Source organism: Phalacrocorax carbo, chromosome 4, assembly GCF_963921805.1.
Source record: "Phalacrocorax carbo chromosome 4, bPhaCar2.1, whole genome shotgun sequence".
NCBI lineage: Eukaryota > Metazoa > Chordata > Aves > Suliformes > Phalacrocoracidae > Phalacrocorax > Phalacrocorax carbo.
In genome coordinates, this window is record NC_087516.1 from 58,795,260 (window position 1) to 58,816,203 (window position 20,944).

General features: G+C 35.9%; 1 protein-coding gene across 3 annotated transcripts in view; it reads left to right on the forward strand.

Annotated features, from left to right (window-relative positions):
• Positions 1-20,944, forward strand: part of SEC24B (SEC24 homolog B, COPII coat complex component) — a 45,852-nt gene that overhangs the window by 15,628 nt on the left and 9,280 nt on the right. For 2 of the 3 annotated variants that reach the window (XM_064450095.1, XM_064450097.1), the window contains 15 exons: positions 1,985-2,089; positions 6,778-6,858; positions 8,542-8,723; positions 10,251-10,435; positions 11,612-11,714; positions 12,552-12,678; positions 13,296-13,405; positions 14,368-14,480; positions 15,996-16,114; positions 16,472-16,527; positions 16,846-17,052; positions 17,684-17,807; positions 18,436-18,594; positions 19,041-19,214; positions 19,881-19,991. In XM_064450095.1, the coding sequence (XP_064306165.1) occupies positions 1,985-2,089; positions 6,778-6,858; positions 8,542-8,723; positions 10,251-10,435; positions 11,612-11,714; positions 12,552-12,678; positions 13,296-13,405; positions 14,368-14,480; positions 15,996-16,114; positions 16,472-16,527; positions 16,846-17,052; positions 17,684-17,807; positions 18,436-18,594; positions 19,041-19,214; positions 19,881-19,991 (1,956 nt within the window). The remainder of the gene's footprint in view (positions 1-1,984; positions 2,090-6,777; positions 6,859-8,541; positions 8,724-10,250; positions 10,436-11,611; positions 11,715-12,551; positions 12,679-13,295; positions 13,406-14,367; positions 14,481-15,995; positions 16,115-16,471; positions 16,528-16,845; positions 17,053-17,683; positions 17,808-18,435; positions 18,595-19,040; positions 19,215-19,880; positions 19,992-20,944) is intronic. The other variant, XM_064450096.1, reaches the window with a different exon arrangement.

Sequence of the window (20,944 nt, forward strand, 5' to 3'; positions counted from 1 at the left end):
TATCTGTGTACATGGTATTTGTTAGAGGTCTGTCTTTGCACTCTCATACTGTGCCCATCTTCTTTTACTTTGGCTCTCTGTGTTACAGTGCATCTCTTCTTGTCATCCTGACTTTTTCCCCCTTTTTACCTGCATGTTAATTATTTTAAGTTGTTTTTTCCTCTTCACGATAGTGCAGTAGTTCTGTCTTATCCCTCGGTAGCTCTCCTGGGCCTGAGAAAAGACATAGTCAGCATGGGTGTAATCTGGTTTTGTTCAGAGAATGGTTTTCTTGTATCCTCCTTATCAAGTGCATCCAGTTAACCTTCATAAAAGGCGGGACTATGAATCACTTGAGTTAGTCCTGTGTTGTAGCAGTGTAGAGGAACCAAAGCATTGTACATCCTTGGTTGCACTTGCGTTCATTTTTGCCTTCATCGTTCTCACTGCTTGTATTGTGGAGAAACTTGATTGGAATTGTAGGAGTATTAACGCACTAGGTAAAGTGAAATAACGTCTGTCTCATCTTGCACTAACCTCTGTATGAAAGTTTGTCTTTTCAAGAATGTGGTGATATGTTTTTGCTCTGTTTTCTTTTTACTTCCACTGTTTGAAGAGGTATTCTTCACCTTGATCCTGTTGTTTTTGCTTAAGTGAAGTTGAAGTGATCCTTTTGGGTTCATTTGCTAACCCTTTAAAAAAAAGCCATGAAACTGGCAGCATTTTTAGCCCGTAATTTAAATAAAATGTTGATACAGTTGATTCAGGTTGTGGATGGAAGTATTATTCATTACCATAGTGGTTTCAGATTATGCATAACATACACTACTTCTGCAGTGCTTTATAGTGTTAAAATGAAGATCACTATTCTAATGGTGCCACTGTGCTTCTACAGTGAAAAAAATCCCAAACTCTCAAGAATCTGAAAAATTCTGAAGAGTTTTGAAGAATTAGAATACCTTCTTGCTATAGCAATCCTTTGGATTGCTAAGAAACAGTGGTCACTTGCATTTATTTAGGATGTTTCTGCCTGACTGCAAGCATATTTAAAATCCTCGCTAACCCTGCCCTGTGACAAGAGAAACTTAAGACTTCTTCGAGGTGCTGAAATTGAATCAATATTGAGTGACATAGGAAATTAACTATAAGCCATTGCTCCATGTTTTACTCTCTTAAAATGGTATATATACGTGTTGCTTTTTTGTATTGGTCACGTGTTTAGAGCAGATATTGTAAAAAAAAAAAAAAAATTAAAGAAACACAGTACCAAAAAACCTTATCTGTTATGGTTTGGAGGTGACAGTGGTAACAGTTGTGTTGTCACCAGATCTTAAAAGTGAATGGTGTATTTAGGTGCATAAATATGGGTCTGTGAGCCTGAATTTAGGCTCTAAGTTAAAAATAAGACTAACGAAGTTTCTGGGTTTACCTAGCTTAGATTTCAGTGTGTTGCTGAAGTATATGCCTATACTCTTGCACGTACTCTCACAGCAGTATATTTCATTAACTTCTGACAGTGTTCAGAATTCCAGTGAATTATTCCTGTCTTAAAAGGGGCAGGTGTGCCAAGCAAGAGTATAAAATTAATGTTTTTCATAAAACAACTTATCTGGGAAGGAACTCATTTGCCTCTGTATATTAACTTATGAAAGTATTCCAGTGGGCAAACTGGCATTAAGTACACATATAGAAGGTCTGTGTGTGTGTTTAACTTCCTGATATACATGCACATACACACATATATATACATGAAATTTCCTGATATCTTCCATATGCTACTAATACTTTGCTAAACTAGCCCACTAAAAACTACTGCTGCTGTACTGCTTCTATAGTTCATACATGAACTATAGTCTGTAGCCTAGGGTTGTAGATTTAACTTTTTGCATGTTGGGATTTTCTCTAGAACAGCTTCTTTCTCTCACTTTTAATGCAATTATTTGTGACTTCGTTTCTCGTCTTTCTGGTCTGTCTGACTCTTATGTTTGTGCTTTCCACTTCACAGGCATGCAGTATGGTGGATATGTTAATAATCAAGCTAGCTCTGCACCAGCTCCCTTGTCATCAAGTTCAGATGATGAGGAAGAGGATGAGGAGGATGAGGAAGCAGGTTGGCTTTAGCTTTACACCAGTATCTTGTTCTCTTCCTACTCAAGTTTTATTCTGTATTTCCATCCCCTGAAACATTTTTCCTTTAAGATGGAATGTCTCTCTGACTCATCATGTATCAAATTACCTAGAAAATTCCCAGCTGTTACTAGTATAGTAAACAAAAAGGAGTCCAGTAGTGGTCAGCAAACCATCTGGTTTGGGTTTTTTTTGTCATATTAGTATCAGATGTTTTATGTATCTAACAAAGTAATATTCACAACTTGAAAGACTCCCATATTTTTAATATCTTGATTTGTAGTAGGTTTTAAACTCTTAAGTGAAGATAGCTAGCTCTTTAACTTAGACTGATAATTGCTTATGTTAAGCAACTAGGTGCCATTTGTATTGTTATAGTAAACAGTGTTTACCTTGTTTCTCATTTTACATATAGGGAACTGTTACAGTTAAGGTAGTAAGTACTAAAAGGTAATAAGTGTGCTTTTTAAGACGGTAAATTAATCTGTGCTGCTTTTTTTTCTCTTTCTAACTGTCCTTGGTCAGGCACATAAGTTCCCTACAAAGCAAGCAGATTAAAACTGAAATTAAGTTTGTTTACTTTTTTTTAAGAAGCAGTTTGTCCTGATTGATTGAAATTTACATTCTTGATTGTAAGGATTCTGCCTGTATTTTGGCAGAATGGCTTGGTTTTGCAAGTTTTATCTCTCTCACCACCTTAGTCTTTTGGATAGTAACTTTTTTCTTCTAACTTAAAAAAAAGTTTTTACAATCTATATAAGTGGTAACAGTGCAAAAAGCTGTTTGAGATAAGATTAGACTTCTACCCTTGTTGATAGGTGGAAGTAATAGCATGTTCCTTGGGCTGATACACTACACCCATTTGTGTGTGCTAGTATTAATTTGGGATAGCAAACTTTTGTAACTCTTCCTTTAAGCTTATAATTCATAGAATTACATGGCCCTGTTACAATGAGTTTTATTAAAATATAAAACTGGAATGCTGTAAAAATAGCTTAGTGTGCTCTTAGTGATACTGTGAAGAATGGAGCAAAAAAATGATGTCCAGGCCATAATTAAGAACAATGGGATGGGTTCATGTTATCAATTTGAATAATAGTGATTCAACTGTGATGTTGAATTATTATTAGAATATTAGAAGAAAGCAGTTGCTGCTGTTCTTTTTCCAAGGAGGAAGGCATTTTCAGCCGAAAACACTGGTCATTGTTCCAGCCAGAGAAGGACAGTATTTGGAGGGTGCAATAGTATCAATATAAGTTATATTATTACCCCCAGCCCTAGTGGAGCACAAGTATCAGGATACTTTGGATATCCTGTGTAATTCTTGCTGTTTCAGATTATTGGTTCAGTTTCCTTACTTTCTTACCATTTGTGTAGTAACACTTTCATTCTTTCAACAGGCTTGAGTATTAGTATTAAATTATGAATAGTAACTTTTGAATAACTCTTCTTTTTAAATCTAAGGATACTTCCTAATTTTAGATATCAAGGTTTTTTCTAATGCCATGAGTCTAGTTAGACTTTACCAGCTAGAAAACAATTTCACTGTGGGACATAAAGTTTGCTTTGGCTGTTGTGATACAACTGCTGTTTGAACTCTGCTTTCTAAAGAGTAGGCTAAAAGAGCCAGGAGAGTATTTTGGTGTATTTATTGTGGGGCTACCTACTGAATTTTCTGCAGATGACTATCTTTGCCTAATCCCATGCCAAGGTTTCGGTCAAAGGATATGTCAGAATTTTTTAATACCAGTCAGAACCTTTGTCTCCTTACTTTGTTTGCTAAACCTACCATGGACAAAGTTTTCATGCTCCCTACCATCTTTCTTTCTCGTTTCGTACATTGCTAAAGCCTATAGCCTTTGAGCTATTGTTGTATTAAATTTAATCTTATGCAAAAGAGTGAAAGAGCACCCAGGTTCAATACGTAGCCTACGTCATCAATCAATAACTGTCCTGTTTTATGCCCTGTCACCAGGAGTTAATGTAAACCCTAACCAGATTCTGTAAACAGGTTTCTAGCTCGGGCTGTGCCAGTGGTTTTATGAAAAGCAGATGTTGGACATCTGGTTGCTTGTGTTTGTGTAGCTTCTCAATTTTTTTATCACTCTCACCAGTTAGTTCTTTAACTATGTTGCCAATGAGTTCTTGAAAACTCTGAAAGCAAAAGTTATACTGGTAAAATAATTACTTAACTGTAAAAGCACTTTGTAAGTATTACTTTTTTCTAAGCAGTGCTTTCTAATATCTTTTTCTTTATGAAAGATTTTTTTTCTGGCTTCCTAATATGTTCTCTGGTCTGGTGTTTATTACGCTAAAGTAAACTTTGACAGTTGTTGTAGCCTATTGTTTAATTTTGTGGAAGTTGTTGTGCTTTTTATTGATGGAGAATCTGTGAGATTTCCATGACACGTGACCAGCTTAGTTTGATGCTGCATTTGAGGTGCAGGAAACTGTATAACTTACTGGTTTTGAGTCACCTATTTGTTTCCCAGTGGAAAGTAGACCAGGGCACGTCGTAATTCTTGTAGGCATTGGGACTCAGACAGTTCTCAAGAATGTGTTACAAAACTTGGAAGTTCTTTAGAGGCAAAGACCTTAAGTGAAAGGTCTTCAGTCAGTAAGCATAAGGGTTACTCAGTAATAGGATTCACTTCCTTATTTTAAGTTAGGCAGACCTTGTTTGTGTTTCAGAATATCTGAGATTATACTTTCTGGTTAAACTTTTCTATATGTCAGAATGGATGCATAGAGTTCTTTTTTGTAGTAGTAGTAAAAGTATGGCCACGTTCCATTATTTTTACTTACAGCATGCTTTTAAGATATATTCTTTTATATATTTGTCAAATTGGTTTCTCAACTTTTCCAGCAAAGCTTGGGAAGTATATAATATTTCTTCTTTGCAACTTACTGTGTTATTGATATCTAGTGAAAAGAGCAAGCTAATTTTACATGAAATTATATTATAGATGGACAAAATTTTATGAATATGATTTACTATGGGAAAAAACTCAGTAAAGAGTGACATAGTGGTTAAATCAAAAAGCTTGAACTAGTGTCTTATGTGTTCATAACTGTGCTTACATCCTCTTGTTATTTTTTTGAAATGTAGAACTCACTTCTGGTCAGACAAGAAAAACTTCTTGCAAATTCTTGATCTTGTTGACCTAATAAAAGTATATTTTGCCTTCTGTATAGTAGGACTTGCCAAGCCTTTTAAAGCTGTGCTCCTGCTCAGGGAACAAAATAATGAATCCTGTTTCCTTCAGTTTCTAGAATAAAAACAAAGATAAAATTTGGCAGGAAAAGAAATCTTGCAGTTATGTTCCCTTATAAACTTAAGGGGGAGAAAAGGGGGAAATTTACAGTAAAAAACAATGTGAAAACTAATATTTTGTATGTTTCACAGTGTTACTATATTATTTTTTAAAATCTATTGTTAGTGTTATGAGGGCTTTTAAATAGAAAAACTATTTCTTAGCTGAATGCTTTAAAGGCAAAATGTTCAAAAATAATCTATAGTCATGATGTTCCCATGGTATTGATCTGTACCAAATGTCAGCGGTGTTAGCTTCCATATGCAGGAGTCTCTCTACTTGGAAATCTCAATTGAAGGGGGATCAAATCTCAAATGTTCCACCATTGAAGTTCTCCCTTGAAGTACTTCCAGCTTCACAATGGGGTGTGTGGTCATGGTTGCTCCTTCTGAGTAGATCAGTATCAGTGAATCTCTTTTCAGTCTGTTCTGCCACAAAAGTTTATATATATAATTGTATTTTTTGAATTCTTAATTATACTGTTTCTTTTCTGTAACACTTCATGGCTTGGGGTGTTTTAAGGAGCAGATACATTTAATCTCCTTGGCCCTTTTTCTTCGGAAATTACGTGAAATTACACTGAAAGAAGTGTTTTTAAATACATTTGTTTGCAATGTTTTACAGTAAGATACTCAAGATATGTGCATAGGGTGAACTAAAAATTAAGCATTAGGAGTCTCTTCAGTACTAACAACTATGTATGTGCCCCTGTGCTTTTTTACTTTTGGCTGGTTAACTGTTTCATAGTTAGTTTTGGTTGTACTTTTGTACCAAAAGTAACTGTTTATTCTGACTGAAGCCCAGACTTCTTGTCAACGTTCAATGGGAAAGAGAAGCTCTGCATTGTAATTCAGAGCTTGCTTTGTTTTCAACAGCACAGAAAGGAGGAAAGAATTAAATACTTGTCAGTTTTGCTTGAAGGTGGGGATGGTGCATGATCATTCTGAAGATGATGGGGATCTTCTGTTGTTTGCAGTTGTGAAGGAAGTCACAGTGGAGACTGTTTTAAAAATGCTTTTTGTAGCTTCAGTTGATGTAGTCCAGAAGAACTTTTAATAGAATTTTTTTTTTCAAAAAACAACTTTGTAAATTGTTTTTGTCTTATCCCTTTATCTCTTGCTATTTGTTGGGCATGTGCTTGTTTGGTTTTTTAATATCATGTTGATTGTTTATCTCTTCTTCCCCCTCCTCTTTGCAATGGTTATAGCTTTCAAGTCTCAGGGCTGAAGTGGTGTTTTGTCCCCGGGATCTTGCTTGACAGTTTCTTATCAAAGCTTTTAGAAAAATTTCTGTCTCTTATTTCTCAAAAATTTACCATTTCTGAAGCACCTAACTCTAAATCATTTGCCTCCCCCAGCAATTGATAGTTCCTCTACTACAAGCAGTGCCTCCCCTGTTCTGAACAATTATGATGCCCTGGAAGGAGGTGGCTATCCAGGTAAGCAGTTTATTGCATGTTAATTGTTTGTTTGAAGACTTAAATATCTACTGTTTATGGGTTGTTGGGTTTGGGTTTTTTCTATTTCTGATGGTGTTTACTCTAAATTAACAAGTAGGTGAAAGGAAATGCCTATGAAAGGACTGGGGGCAATCAGCAGAGGGAACATACCTCGCTTTTTTAATCACTTATCACAGTTTTAACACTGAAGTTGGAGTAACCTTTTAATAAAACTTCCCTGTATTGTAAGTCAGACTTCCCATTGTAATATTGAGGGTAGTGCTGAAAGTATGCTCTGTGTGAAAGCAGGCATCTTTCTCTAGGTTATACTGATGCCTGATTGTTGATGTTAGTAGCTGATCGTAGTTCACTTGCCACTGAAGTTTTGAGATACCAATGATATCAGCTTGCAGAGATGCTTGGATCAGGTTTTTGGTTTTGTATTTTTCTTCATTTAAAGAAAATGGCTGCTATTTTGCTTATTTTTAGAGATAAAAATATTAGGAATGTCAGGTTTGTTCTAAATGAACTAGCAGACCACCTCAGTCTTAAAATCTGTAAAGCTGTCATATTGAGAGGAGGTGGAAAAGATGCTGTTCAAGCTAGGTATCTTGGCCGATATTTTAAAAGGTAATCGGATTATTTCAGGGAACCTCCTTGTCTGGCTCTTCCACATTGCTCTGGCCTCTGAAAATGTCACAGTAGTTTGCTTAGTTTGATGGGTTCCTCTGTAAAGTGAAACCTCTGTCAGTTAAAAGCCAATACTGCTGTCCACACAGGATCTAGCTCAGGCAGTAAGGGCAGAGGCGTGGCTACAGGATTACAAATCCTAATTTCTCAGCTAATAACAAACCATTTTGGTTCAGCTGAAGGCATATTCTAAAAATATCTAGTTGCCTCTCTTTTCCTTAAAGAGTAAGAGGATCAACTTTAAATTTCTTTGATCTGTTGATTTTGGGGGTTTTCTTCCGCCCCCTGGAGTGCTTATGCCAAATGTAGTTTCTTGGCGGTTGGTTTCTTGAGTGGTTGGTTTCTTTGCCTGCCACTTTTCCCAGTGGATTTTACTAAGCTTAAATTCTCCTGAAACTTAGCTGATGTTTGGAGACAATTCTAAAAAGTAATTTCATGTCTTTACAACCGTTAGGCTTTCTATGAATTTAGGTGTATGCCTTACTTATAATTTGGCCTTTAGAAATAACGAGACTGGACTGTGCTGCAAGGATAATCAGGAGGCGTTGTGTAACTTGAAGAAAAGCTCTGTATCTACATTTGGAGAATTGCTCTGTTGCTGTAGCCTTATGTTTTAAACAGTATTCATAAGTGGTAGAGAAGAGACTAAGCATGAATGGTCTCTTGGCATAAAATGTGGTTCTAAGGGGTTTTTATTTCTTTTTCTAATTCAGTTGAAATACATTTTGAGTTGCTTTTTTACTTTTTTGTAAAATAACATTTTGTTAGTGATTGCACAAGTCTGTGGCCATATTTCCATGTATGTCCCCTTTATCAGCATAATTGCAGTAATCTGCCTTGCTAATTTATGTAGTCAGCGTAGATCAAGATCTTCATGGATAATACAAAAACATATGAATTGAAGTGTTGTTTGTTAAGCAGTTAGGAGTTTCTGTTTAAATTAAGAAAGAAATAGCAAGCATATTCAATACCTGTGGGATTTCGTCCTTCCAGACACACGTTCTGTGACCAGCAGCCCAGTTCCTGCTCCATCAGTCCCACAAACATCAAAAGCTTCTAAGCCCTTTGGTTATGGATATCCAACACTGCAGCCTGGCTACCAAAATGCAGCGCCACCTACTCCTGTGCAGCACAGTAATCCAGGACACCATCCTGGGTTTCAGCAGTATCAACAGGTTTGTATTTTTCATTTAAAAGTTACTTCATGAAGTAACTTCATGGGAAGAGACTTTTCTGTGTGATATATTTCTCTCTTTTAACATATTTTCATATTTTATTTTTGTAATTTCTGAGGCACTAAATGTTAAGTATAATATTGATGTCATAGCTCTGCATCTTCATATTAGAAGGCTTTTGAATTAAAGTTTTAAGTGTATCTCTAAGTATTTAGGCCTAACAAATTTGCTTCAAGAGTTATCAGCAGCATCCTTTATTGATAGGAAACCGTGAAGAAGCATACTGAAGTACATGATCAGCAAATACACGTTTGATCAGAGCACTACTAAAGGCTGTGATCTCAAGCATTAAATCACCTTATGAGCAAGGCATGGCATAGGGTCCAGATGAAGGAGTTCTGCAGAGCCTGTGCTGGGTGTGTGGTGGAGCAGGCTGCCTGCATCTGCTCCATTTTTCCTGGTAAAGAGAGCACTGAACACCCAAGAAGTTTCGTACAATCACTTGGCTCCTGTTACACATGTGAGTCACCCGAGAGTGGTGGAATCTGAAGAAGAGGCAGATGCTGAGACAAAATGCAAACACTGAAGAGTTGTAGAAAATGAAATGTACTGATGTACAAATCCCACACTCTGAAGGCCCAGCTGGCAAATGGGTTGAAGCTGCTGTTGCAGGTCATCAAAACTTCTTACTGAGCTGAGTATAGTACTACAGGTTAGCATATATATCCGGGAATGCTTTCACTGCTACAGAGGTAATGTCAAACGTGATGTGGAGGAAATGTTTAATTTTTTTTCTTAATTGAAAAACTAGGTTCATCTTCACTATCATGCAAGATGGAGTTAAGCTTTCTTCAGCAGTACACAGTAAAAGAAAAAAAACCCCAACAATTAGAAGGTGCAGCAAGTGAAATTCCAGTTGGATATATAAGGAGAAAATTCTTCAGAATGGGAGTAGGGAAGCACTAGAACAGATTGTGCTGTGAAATCTTCAATCCTTAGATATGTTCAGAACTCAGCTGGACAAGCCTATGAGCAACTTGGTCTAGCTTTGAAGTTAGCCTGGCTTGAGCAGGGGGGTTGGACTACCAGACCTCAAAGGTGCTTTCCAACCTAACCTTTTCTCCTCTTCTACAGTTGTTTTTTTTTAATTTAAAAAATAAATAAATCAATTTCTGTAACTTGGAAAAGGTACATTGTAACATCTTCAAAGAGGGAAAAACTGTCAGCCTTTCTAGTAACTTCTTTTCTTATGCCTGGAAAGCTTGAAGGAGTATGTGTGACTTCCAGTGTTGATTTATATCATGAAGTTGAATTTTGTCCAATGGTACATATTTGGAAGGTGTGTCACATTTGTCTTAGCATTATTAAATTTCTACCATACAACTCTTTTCTTTGGGTTTATTACGAACTACTGCTCTATCTCTTTTTAATACATGTCTGGAAGAATTTGGATTACAGGAAGATTTAAGGTTCTTATTTGAACTTCATTGTGTGTTTATCCATTTGCAATGCTCTTACTTTTTTCAGCAATATCCAGGTGTGAACCAGCTGTCCTCTTCCTTAGGAGGGCTAAGTCTACAGCATTCTCAGCAGCCAGAAAGCTTGAGACCAGTAAACCTTACACAAGATAGAAATATTTTGCCTGTATCTTCAGTTCCAGCACCTGTGCCTAACTTGAATTCTGATCTTAGGAAGTTAAACTGCAGTCCAGAGTAAGTCTACTGTGTCTAGAATAGCATCTTATATTTTTCCGGTGACTAATAATTAAAGTGTCAAAAAAATGTCTAAACTGACTCCTGACTTTAAATCTTTGTGATGAGCTAGTATAATGCCTTTCACTTGAAAATAAGTTCATACCCTGCATCCTTACACAAATATTGAAACTGTTCTGCCATCAGAATACATTATATGCAGTGTGAGTGTAGCTCACTTACCGAAACATTAAGAAACCTGACTAATCTTTGCATCATTTTATCCATCTAAAAAAATCTATTATTTAACACCTTAATGTTATGCAGTACATTTCATAGAATATTTTTGTAATATTGCATAGGATTTTTTCCAGAAAACTATGATGATCATGCCTATATACACTGAATAAACTGTGAGTATAAGAGTATATTTTACTGTAGTACGCCTGTAATCATGATGTATCCTTTCACCTCTAATCAACATTAAGTAGTGTTATCTACCTATCCCAAGTCAAGTGCAGCTAAGTACAATGGAAATTGCTACTCCACAAAGATCTTAATTCTAAATCCAGAAGAAATCTTATTCATTGCTCCAAATTAACTCAGCTTACTGCCCTGGTGACAATGCATGGTCCCCCTAGAAAACCAAAATCAGAAAACTGGGGGTCTTGAAATCATTCTTAGGCATGGAACACTTTCGACAGCTCTGTTCATGCATTGGGGTTTTTAGTGCCATTTATTCAGATTTAAGTCCATTGTCCACTTTACATACACAAAAGGGAAGATTCTGGCTCTTGGTATTTGACGTCCTTTTCTACTGTTTTCTCACTAGTTCTTGGCAAGTAATATTTATGTAAATATTGTATTCCTTCTTTAGTTCCTTCATGCAAAAAATCTTTAATAAAATACACCATTTTACATTTAGCATTGTACCTAAAGCAGTTTTATCTGTTTATTGCAAGTTCATTTTGGTATACTTTCATTGCTGAACTACTAAATTGGGGAGCAGGAGAGGTGTTGGGGTTTTTTTCTTTAGGAGGCTTTTAAAAATCTTTCATGGATTAATTTTGTTTATTAAATCAGCTTTCTGAAACATAGGATTCTTAAATTTCAAAATTTCTTAATCAGGTGTTAACACAATGTTTTTAACGTCTTTCAACATTTCATTTTCAACATAATGTTTTTATTTCCTTTCAGCTCATTTCGATGTACATTGACAAATATTCCGCAGACACAGGCTTTGTTAAACAAAGCTAAGCTTCCTTTGGGTTTGTTGCTACATCCCTTTAGAGACCTAACGGTAAAGTAGCTTTTTTTTAATAGTATATGTATTAATATACACATTTGTCCTATTTTCATTGAAACAATAAAAATAATGAACTATAAGCCCTAAATTTAACAGAAGTAACAAAAAATTGTTTGGAATTTAGAGAGGAGGAGGGGAAAAAAGCCTTGAAATTGCTACTTCATTGAAACCCGCAAGGGAAAAGTTTGGACAAGTCCTTCAAAATTTTTTCCTTATTGTTGGAGAATTTTGCCTGTGGTTCTCTGAAGCTCTGGTTACTGCTCTGTGTGTTGGGCTCAGAACTGTTGGATACCTCTTGAAAAGGTGTTTCCAGCGCCCTCTTGAAAAGAGGTGCTCATGTTTAATGTATTACCGGTATGATAAATTCTGTCAATAGAAGATAAGCACGATGGAAGATTGAATCTGTGTTTTAAGCAACTCCTGTCCATCTCATTTATTTGTATTTAGGTAAAAAGGTGAATAACTCTCTGGTATTACTTTTTTCATATAAAGTGTGTTCTTCGTTTAAGATTTGCTGTCTGTCATTTAGTCACCCAAAGTTGTCCTGTCTTTAGCTATGTAACTTAAGATTTTTAATGAAATTACTTTATTACATCTTTGATTTGTGAAATTGTATTAAGACAATAATTAAATATTATTTCTTCTGTTTTTAAAGGGGAGAATATTTTTAATAGGCATCATTATTACTTTATGAAAATGAGCTAAAAAGGTAAAAGGAAAGATGATAGAATATATAGTATTATGAAGCTTTTGTACGCTGTACTGCATGGTAATGTTTTCCATAAAACGTATTATGTGCCTTTGTTACAGCTTTCCATTGTTTCTTTTTAGCAATTACCAGTAATAACATCAAGCACAATAGTGAGGTGCAGATCCTGCAGGACATATATCAATCCTTTTGTTTCTTTCATTGATCAAAGGAGGTGGAAATGCAATTTGTGCTATAGAGTTAATGATGGTAAGTTTTTGTCAAGAGATGCTTGCATTTATGGAATCTCTTTCAACTATTGGCATCTTATCAGTCCACAGGATACTTCAGATTAAAATGACAGTGTTCTTAAGATGATTTTAAAATCTCTGGATTATAAATCAGATGTGCTGTGTATTTTCTGAAGCAAAAGGTTGTTCTGCAATTTTCTGGGAGACTAAGAAAATGTAATTATATTACCCTGATTACTTGTGTAATGAATTCAACTTAACTCCGCTGATGGCTGTTGCAATATGCAAATGGAAACATGATGAGAGCTAATACTGTCTGCAGTCCAGGCCAGAGGTTATGAGAAACAATACAGATTGAAGCTTGTTGTGAAACGCTCTATTTGCATTGATGTGTTAAAGTTGGGGAAATACTGCTGTTTAAAATAAACCTTTTGTTTCCCATCATTTAACTTTGTTGCTCAAGGTACTTGAAATGATCTTTTGTTTTATGTATCCTTAATCTGAATTTTTTTCTGTTGTTAATGATAATTGAAATATGTCTGTGTTAGTTTGCTTGTAGCTGCCATATGGTTTTTATTTGCTGACAAACATATTAACCTTCTCAGGGGGAAAAACATTTTTTCTTTTTTTTTACAGTTCCTGAAGAATTTATGTATAATCCTCTGACACGATCTTATGGAGAGCCTCACAAACGGCCAGAGGTCCAAAATTCTACAGTAGAATTCATTGCTTCCTCGGACTATATGGTAAAAAAAGTTTTCATGGGAACTTCAACAACAATTGCATCAATTGCATGTTCATATAAATGCGTTTGAAATGAATGTTGCATATTGCTCCAGCGGTGTGTATTAATTTTACTATGAAGGCCCTCTTAACACCGAAGAATACTTAAAACTTGTATTTGGTTTGAATTTTAGCAAATGTAGATATATTCAGAGGCTTGTCAATTAAAGGCAACTGCAACATGTAGAAGTCCAGGGTAGCTTAATGTGGCATAGTCTGGTTTGAGCCTCACACAATGTGGTTTCTGGGTTTCTCCCTCATTTTGAAGAGGTTTTGAAAGACCAATAATGGAATAATGAGAGAATTAAGCTGGGTTCAGATTTTTAGTTAGTAATTTTGACAGAAACAATTCTAACTAGGAGTCAACCTACAGCTGCTGTGGTAGTAGTCTTGTCTCCAAAAACGATGAACACGGCCTGGGAAAAGGCCCTGTTCATAATGACACTATTAACAACAGCAAAAATAAATTGTTCTCTTGTCTATGAATTGAAGCACAGCGGCTAAGACATTTGGCAATGAATAAATACAGCCTGTTACGTGGTTGGGAAAAGGATGTAGGTAGAATATTTTAACCCCATTTAGTGGATTGCATTGTCCACATCCTGAAAGAACAATGGTGTTTTGAAGAGTGAATTCCATATCTGGCATCAGAGAGTTATGTTTGAGGTGACTGGTGGAAGGAGAGGCTAAAATATCCAGTTTCTGTTCTGAAGCGTAACATCGTATGCATAATTACAAATGGGAATTCTTAACCACTGTGGTTAAGTCTAGCCACATGACTCGTAGTAAAACAGTTTGATTGCATAATGTGTACCTTGCATTTCTCTAAATATTCCCTTTTCCTACTTATTTCTAATGACTAATCATTTTTAACATTTCTTTATATGTGATTTTTTAACTTTATTTTTATTTTTTTACTTTGTAGCTTCGTCCTCCTCAGCCTGCGGTATATTTATTTGTTTTAGATGTGTCTCATAATGCAGTGGAGGCTGGATATTTGACAATAGTCTGCCAGTCATTGCTGGAAAACCTAGACAAGTAAGAATATAAATAACCTTTTCAAATTAGCTAATGTGTTATTAGGAACAATACTAACCTACAGCTTTGCGGGAACACTTTGTGTATAGTGTTTAAACAAACACAGGACAGAATTTCTGTTGCCTGAGATTCTGAAATGCAATTTACATGTCTTAAAAACAAGAAAAAACCCACACAAAAAACTCCAAAACCTACCAACTGAGCAAAAAAACCAACACCGCCCCCCAGAAGAACAGCTGTTGAAGGAATTTACGTGATAAGAGTTCTCTCCCCTGCATGTGATTAAAGGTGGATCTGCAAATAATTTTCTTATTTATCTGTGAAGAATATTTAGCTGTAACTTCTAACAACGTGTTGATTGTATGAACATCTATAAAGTGCACTCTTCCCCCCTACCAAGACCAATAAAAATTTCTAAATTAGAGATTAAATTGGCTAGCTCTTGGCTGAAACAGCTGAGGTGCTGCACACTGGAATGTTTGATTGCTAGTGTGAGAATGCCTCGGTGAATTTTGTCGGTTCAGTTGTTTTAGATCAGTTACCTAGATCTATCTCTGCCAATTTCTATCTGTTCTCCTTTTTGCGCTGGAACAGCATGTAAGGGATTGGTGGTGGTGTTTTTTAGGGAGGGCTGATAAACTGTACTATGTTCATGTCTTTTGAAAACTAATTTGCATCCTGTGGACACCTCACTCTAAAAATTGTTCTCTACAAGTTTTTCCTGGGAAACTTGATTTTCATTTCTGATAAAGACACCAACATGTACAATAAAATTTTTCACTTAGGTTTATTGGTTTAGTCTTTCTTTGTTCAATTTTGACAGGTATTTTGTCAACAGATTTTCAGAAACATGCTAAATTATTTTAGGTAAATTCATAAAATCCCACACAAAGTCTATAGGAAAATCAATACATCCAGTTAATTTAAATACCCAGATGGTAAAAACAATATTTCTCTCTATTGCTTTTGTTCACCATTATGGTTTTCAGCACTTGCTCATGTTTTATATTTTGTTTGAGAAATCCTGTTTAGTTTTTTGTTTTATATTTTTAATGTCATACATAGGAATATGGTCCACATGAGAAATAAATATGTTGCATGGTAGAGATATTGGATTTTGGTTCAGAGTTGTAAGTACTTTGTAACTACATTAGTAAATGGTTTGGGTTTTTTCTTGTTTGGGTGTTTTTAATTATGAAAGAGCAGAATGCACTATTCTTCTGTCGAAGAACTGAGAAGGCTGCCTTCTTTCATGTGTCAGTGTAATGTTTAAATGAACCTACAAAGTTCTCTCTTGGATCACTTAGTGGATCGCTTAGTCCTGTAAACTGCACCATTATCCCAGCTTTTCAGAAAACGCTGAAGAAATATTACTTGTAAATCTCCTTTCTTTTGTTCTCCCTTCACCACTGTGTACGTGAGCTGAGTTTCTGCTAACATCAGCAGGAGCTCTGTGTGTGTATGTCTTGAGAGAGAAATTTAGAGCTTAATAGTTTATTTTTTTTAATGCTTCAGGCTGCCTGGAGACTCAAGAACAAGAATAGGGTTCATAACATTTGACAGCACTGTTCAGTTTTACAACCTGCAAGAAGGTTTATCTCAGCCCCAGATGCTGATTGTCTCAGATATTGATGGTAAGTAAAAAAAAAAAAAGGAAAATAAATTTTTGAGAACCTACTTTTTTCCTAGAGAAAGATTAGAATCTCTCAGATGTTCTGGTATTAGGTCAGTTGTATTGAATGTATAGGGAATAATTTTTAAAAATTAATCTTACGCTAACTACAGAGTAGGTGGTGTTTAAAAAAGTGAAACTCATGTTAATTTTGCTTTGAATAAAACAAGCCTTCTATAGAGTAATTCTCTCTAATGCATGTATCAGAAAAGTAGACTGTATTTCATGGTAAGTAGAGGAGTGGGCAGTGAAATGTTTTGTTCTATTTTTACGTTGTTTTTTCTTTAATAAAAAAACTTTTCTTCTGTTCTCTCTGCAGATATTTTCCTACCTACACCAGATAGTTTACTTGTCAATCTTCATGAAAGCAAAGAGGTATGATTGTTCAAAATATATAAATTAAATTTAAAGAGTTAAATATTCAAAATAGAGATTCCTTTTAAACTTGGAATTCAAGCCTATCTTCATAACATGTAATTCCAATGCTATTTTTTAGTTATAGAAGTATTACATGTTTGTTTGACGCATCATAGTTTTTAAAATTTTTACTTTGTTTTCCTTAGTGTGTTGAAACTAAGCTGAAATATTTGGTGCTGATTGTTCCACTTCAGTTACAGCAAGTCAGCTTTTTAGAAATAACAGAAAATCTCAAGCTTGCAATATCTCATAAACACCTTTCAATCTGTTCTGCAGCTGATAAAAGATCTATTGAATGTGTTACCAAATATGTTCACTAATACAAGAGAAACACACAGTGCATTGGGCCCTGCTCTTCAGGCTGCGTTTAAACTGATGTCCCCAACGGGTGGTCGGATATCTGTGTTTCAAACTCAGTTACCATCTTTGGGAGCAGGGCTTTTGCATTCTAGAGAAGATCCCAATCAAAGGTCAAGCACAAAGGTACAAAAACTTCCTTTAATATTCATCTCACAAGGCTAGGGACTGGCCATGTCTTTCTGACTTGCATCATTCTTCAGATTAACTCTTGTTTATAGCAGTTCACTAGATTTTAATTATTCAGTGTTTCTGTGTGTGCATTTAAAATCACTAGTTTATACATGAATGTGTGGTATTACTTGTTTAAAAGTGCATGAGCTGTCATTTGGGCCCTTGGTCCATAGCTTTTCTTGGCAAGTAAAAAAGCTGCATCTCTTGACTCAGTTAATACCAACACGGGTTTTGAACCAAAGGGTGGATATATTAAATTGTAGACCTAAAACATGATTTCTTAGTATTTTTATGGCCTTGTAGTTTACAGCATGTAGTAAGTATTACATAGTTACATGAATGTTTATTTGTATGTCAACATAAACTTCCTTGAAAGTAGGATCATAACTTTTGTAAATACAAACCAAAAGGATATGGAGCATAATGAAAATAACTTGTGCAGGTGGCAATGCCTATAAATTATTGCTTAAGGGAAACCTCCTTGTGACACTTTGCTGCTGAACAGTGTGTCTTTTGTTCCATGAAGTCTTAAGAGAGCACGATCATTGTCTTAACTTTTTCCTGTGTAATTTATTCACCAAAGGTGGTCCAGCATCTTGGTCCAGCAACAGATTTTTATAAGAAGTTGGCACTGGACTGCTCAGGCCAGCAGACTGCTGTGGATTTATTTCTCTTAAGTTCACAATATTCTGATCTAGCTTCTCTTGGTAAGGAGTACCTAATGTATGCATTCACTCTTTCCACCCTCTTGTCTGTCTTTGGAAGTATAGGCTTCTCCAGGAATTCTTGAATCATGTAAATCTTTTTGCACTTTCATAAATGCAGCTAATACTGCAAAGGAATTGACTTTGAAGTTAATAGTAGTAAAGAACAGGAGTATTGGATTGGTGGCATCAGACAACTTATTCTGGGATTTCACAGTTCTATACAAGAAGATATGTTCCTGCTCAAGAGCAGGAAACAGGCAGCAAGGAATTAATGATGTTTAATCATAGGGGTAGAACAGGGTTCTCATCATTCAGTATTAAACCAAGATTTGTCTCTGCGCTCACGCTTAATTGTGCCTCTACACCATTCGATATTTCCATGTACACTCCTGTCTTAGATGCCAACGGTAGCATGCTTAGTGCAGTAAGTGTATAATTCGGTAATTGTGTATTGGGGTGACTCATCACTGTCTCCAGTGGCCTGAGTCTGGGCCAGTTCTCCTACAGATGCGGGTCATATCCAGAAAAAGATGAACATAAGTGTGACTTGCAGAAGGTTGGGCTCAGTTTGTGTGTCCTGACTTCATGTTAGTTTTACCTCTTAACCTTATCTTTTCTTCTTTCACAGCTTGCATTTCCAAGTATTCTGCTGGATGCATCTATTACTATCCATCTTTCCATCATAGCCATAATCCTGCTCAGGCCGAAAAGTTGCAAAAAGACCTTAAAAGATACCTTACAAGAAAGATTGGATTTGAAGCTGTTATGCGTATAAGATGTACAAAAGGTACATTTAAAATAGTGATTCATATGGAAAACTTGGTGTAAATACATTAGTTCTCATTTTGAATGCGTTTAGTCTTTTAGCAAGGTTAGGTTTCAGGTTATTTCTCTTTCACTGAAGAGTAAGATAGTTGCTGCCTTTATGTAAGTTACATTAGCTTTTGCCATTTGGCTTTTTGTTTTGTTTTTTACTTAGCATGGTGCCATCTCACTTCAGCTAAGTTGACGTGTAGTGTAAGGGAATCATTCAGTTTGGAGTGTTCAGAATTGAACATGAATTCTACAGGATTGTGCTGAAATGTCTAATGGTTCACATAATTGATTCTGCATGATAGAATAAGTATTTTTACTGTTTTCTTAAACATAGCTTGAGGGCTGTGGGTATTAATTATTAACAGGAGTTTTTCACACTGTTTTAACCTCGCTCTGAATTATCTGATCTGCTTCTAGGTCTTTCAATACACACTTTTCATGGGAACTTTTTTGTACGGTCTACTGATTTATTATCCCTTGCCAATGTCAATCCTGATGCTGGATTTGCAGTACAAATGTCCATTGAGGAAAGTCTGACTGACACATCTTTGGTTTGTTTTCAAACAGCTCTTTTGTATACTTCCAGCAAAGGTAAATAAATTCAAGTGGATCAGCTACTGGGTTTTTTCTTTCTTCTTCTAACATAATGTTTTTGTATAGTTATTCCAGACTTTTCTTCTCTCTGCCCTAAGAGAATCTTGTCAAAGCTAGTGAGCCTACTTGGGCGTTTAATCACATAATGTAAATATTTATAAACTCTATTTTCATGGCACAATGTCATTTATCTCCACCTTACAGAGAGTTGATTCAGCAAGATTCCTTTTCTTAGCATACCGTTGTTATAAGCATGTTTGGCCCACTCTTTCTCCAAAATCACAGATCCGTGATGGATTGGAGCAGGTTGCTAGTGCATGGGGTGGCCATAAAGAATAGCAATACTTTCTACTGTGGAAGATGCCACAAAATTTTGGGGTGGAAATCAATGCACTTCATTTGTAGGATCAGGACGCTTACTGTGGATGTTACAAGCTAGTTTGTGTTAGGAACTTGTGCTGATTCATGAGTTGAATGCTTTTGAGCATTGCAGAATTTGAACAGTTTGAGACAGGAACGGGAGATAGCGTTACAGCAATTTCCTGACTGGTGTGTTTTTACAAAATGAGTGCATCTTAGATGAGAGGAGGTATGCTGTAACGACTGAATTTGTATACCTCTGTCAGGAGATATTGCGTAATGATTTCTACTTGTTGCTATTAGGTGAACGTCGAATTCGAGTGCACACACTTTGCTTGCCTGTAGTAAGTTCATTGGCTGATGTATATGCAGGAGCAGACGTACAAGCAGTTGTATGCCTCTTAGCAAACATGGGTGAGTACAGACCAGGAAGATTCAAATATCTTTTTGTATGTTCTTAATTTTGCCAGCCATTTAAATGAAGTAGTGAATGAAGCATGGGTATTGTAGCAAAAGGTTGGAGCGGAGCACACTGAAGCCTGAGAATACAGAAGATGACAAAATCAAAGTTAGACCAAAACCATTAACTGAAATACTCCTTAGCTGAATACTTAGTTGACTTTAATCTTACAAAAGGAGCCTTCTTACATTGTTCTCTAGAGTCTACTAAAGGACAGAGAATCTTAAGACACTTGGATCAACTCTCTCATTTTTGTATCATCATCGTCATCATGGCTGTTATCTCAAACTTCAGCATTTTAGGGTTACTTAAGAATCAGAGTGATTCAGTTTAGTGAGTTGCTGAGACTAAAAGGGAACTTCTGACAACAGTATTTCCAGATATGCATTAGTTTTCTACGCTGTCGTTGCTGGCTTGAGGATTCTTACTTATCCCATACTTGTAGGTGTTTCATAGACTGATCTCTGCCATTGAACATGTGTGGTTCTGTGCAGCATTTTAGTACATGCTGTGTTGTACATTAATAGTCAAATAAATTAGAAGAAATAAGTCGAGATACAGAAGTACTATTTAAATGTGCATTCAGTCCAGCAGGTGGCTTCCTCCAATCAAAGGATTTGCAGCCCTTTCTCAGCAGAGGAGGACTAAGCTTCGTTTACATTAATCATGATTATGCCACTGAAATAATGGAAGACATTTCAGGGGGGCGGGGGGCAAAAATAACTGCTGCAAATCTTATCTTGGAGGTAGGACAGCAGAGAGTTTCAGCAATAGTGAAGTTACTGGTTTAAAATGGCTTTATATTTAGACTCTCTTATATATCACAGCTTCAAAGGTTTTTTTACATTCTAGAGTAGGAACTAGGGAGCAGAGATCAGGATGCTATTTTTTAAGCATCATGATAGAG